Source organism: Octopus bimaculoides, chromosome 21 (genome assembly GCF_001194135.2).
Source record: "Octopus bimaculoides isolate UCB-OBI-ISO-001 chromosome 21, ASM119413v2, whole genome shotgun sequence".
Taxonomy (NCBI): Eukaryota; Metazoa; Mollusca; class Cephalopoda; order Octopoda; family Octopodidae; genus Octopus; species Octopus bimaculoides.
Genome location: NC_069001.1, coordinates 931,140 through 932,378, shown reverse-complemented (window position 1 = coordinate 932,378; position 1,239 = coordinate 931,140). Strand labels below are relative to the sequence as shown.

At 34.1% G+C, this 1,239-nt stretch overlaps 1 protein-coding gene across 1 annotated transcript in view; it reads right to left on the bottom strand.

The window, feature by feature from the left end:
- Positions 1 to 1,239, bottom strand: part of LOC106867288 (abasic site processing protein HMCES) — a 60,258-nt gene that overhangs the window by 1,255 nt on the left and 57,764 nt on the right. The window contains exon 8 of the mRNA XM_052975394.1: positions 178 to 287. Coding sequence (XP_052831354.1) covers positions 178 to 287 — 110 coding nt within the window. The remainder of the gene's footprint in view (positions 1 to 177; positions 288 to 1,239) is intronic.

Genomic DNA, 1,239 nt, shown 5'->3' with positions numbered 1-1,239 from the left:
TTAGTATGCAACTGGTACTTAATTTATCAACTCTGAAAGGATGAAAGGCAAAGTTGACCTCAGAATGTAAAGACAGACGAAATACCGCTCAGTATTTTGCCTGGTGTGTGAATGTTTCTGCCAGCTCGTTGCCTTAACCATTTCAGATACTGAAAAAAGAAAGTTGTTAGTACTCACTTCATGTCCAGTGGCTTAACACATTCAGGGCTGTTGTTGCGGGAGTTATTGACGACAGTAGACACGGGGTAGAGATCAATGCACTCCTGTGGCTTGATTAACTTCACAGCCTGTTACAAATAAAAACAATATTATCATGTACTTACATATAATAATGAACTTATTGCATACGGTGCTCAGGTCCAAAATAATTCATCAAAAAAAAGCAGGCAAAAGTGCATGAACAGTACACAGCATAATGCACAGGAAGTGAACAGTGAATGAGTCATTTAAAAAAAAAAAATGGGGAGGAGGGCATCAGGTGTATCGCTGGTGAATTTCAGCAAGTATTGAAGGCTGTAGTCTCTTTACAGCTACTGATGCAAGTAGTTTGTTCCATGCTTCAGCAATTCTGAGAATGAAAAAGGTTTCCGAAAGTCATGGGTGTTGTTTTTTGATTTTGTAAGCATGTCCACAAGTGTTATATTCGAAGATGCTTGCCCAAGGTGATGCATGGTTGGGAAGCAAGTTTGTTACATCAGTTTAAGTGGTAAGTATTTCCATACATTTAATAATATGAACTTTACTATCATGTGCAGAATCTTTGAAGCTATTTCTGCAAGTTTTGATGCAGCCAAGAAAATAATTCTCCAGAAATTTTGACATTAAATTGGATGGAATGATGCAAAATTGCCAACAGGTTTGTTCAGTGGAGGGGAAAAAAATATCTCATTACAAATTTTGAAAATTATTTGTTCCAACAAATCCAGAATCTCATAAAAGATATTCAGCATGTTTTGGTGCAAAAAAAACTGAAGGATTCTAAAGAAATTCAACTCTTTATAAATTGGATGAAATGAACCAAAATTTCAAATTTCCACCAAGTGCATACACAAGGAAAAGGTTTTGAATTTCAAACATTACAAAAAGAATAATAATTATTTAAATAACCTTATAAGTGAAGTATTTCTGCATGTTTTTTTTTCATTCAACCAAGTGGATAATTCTGTAAAAATTTGGTCTGTGTACTGATGAGAGTCTAAAAGAGTGTGTGTGTATATATATATATATATATATATATAT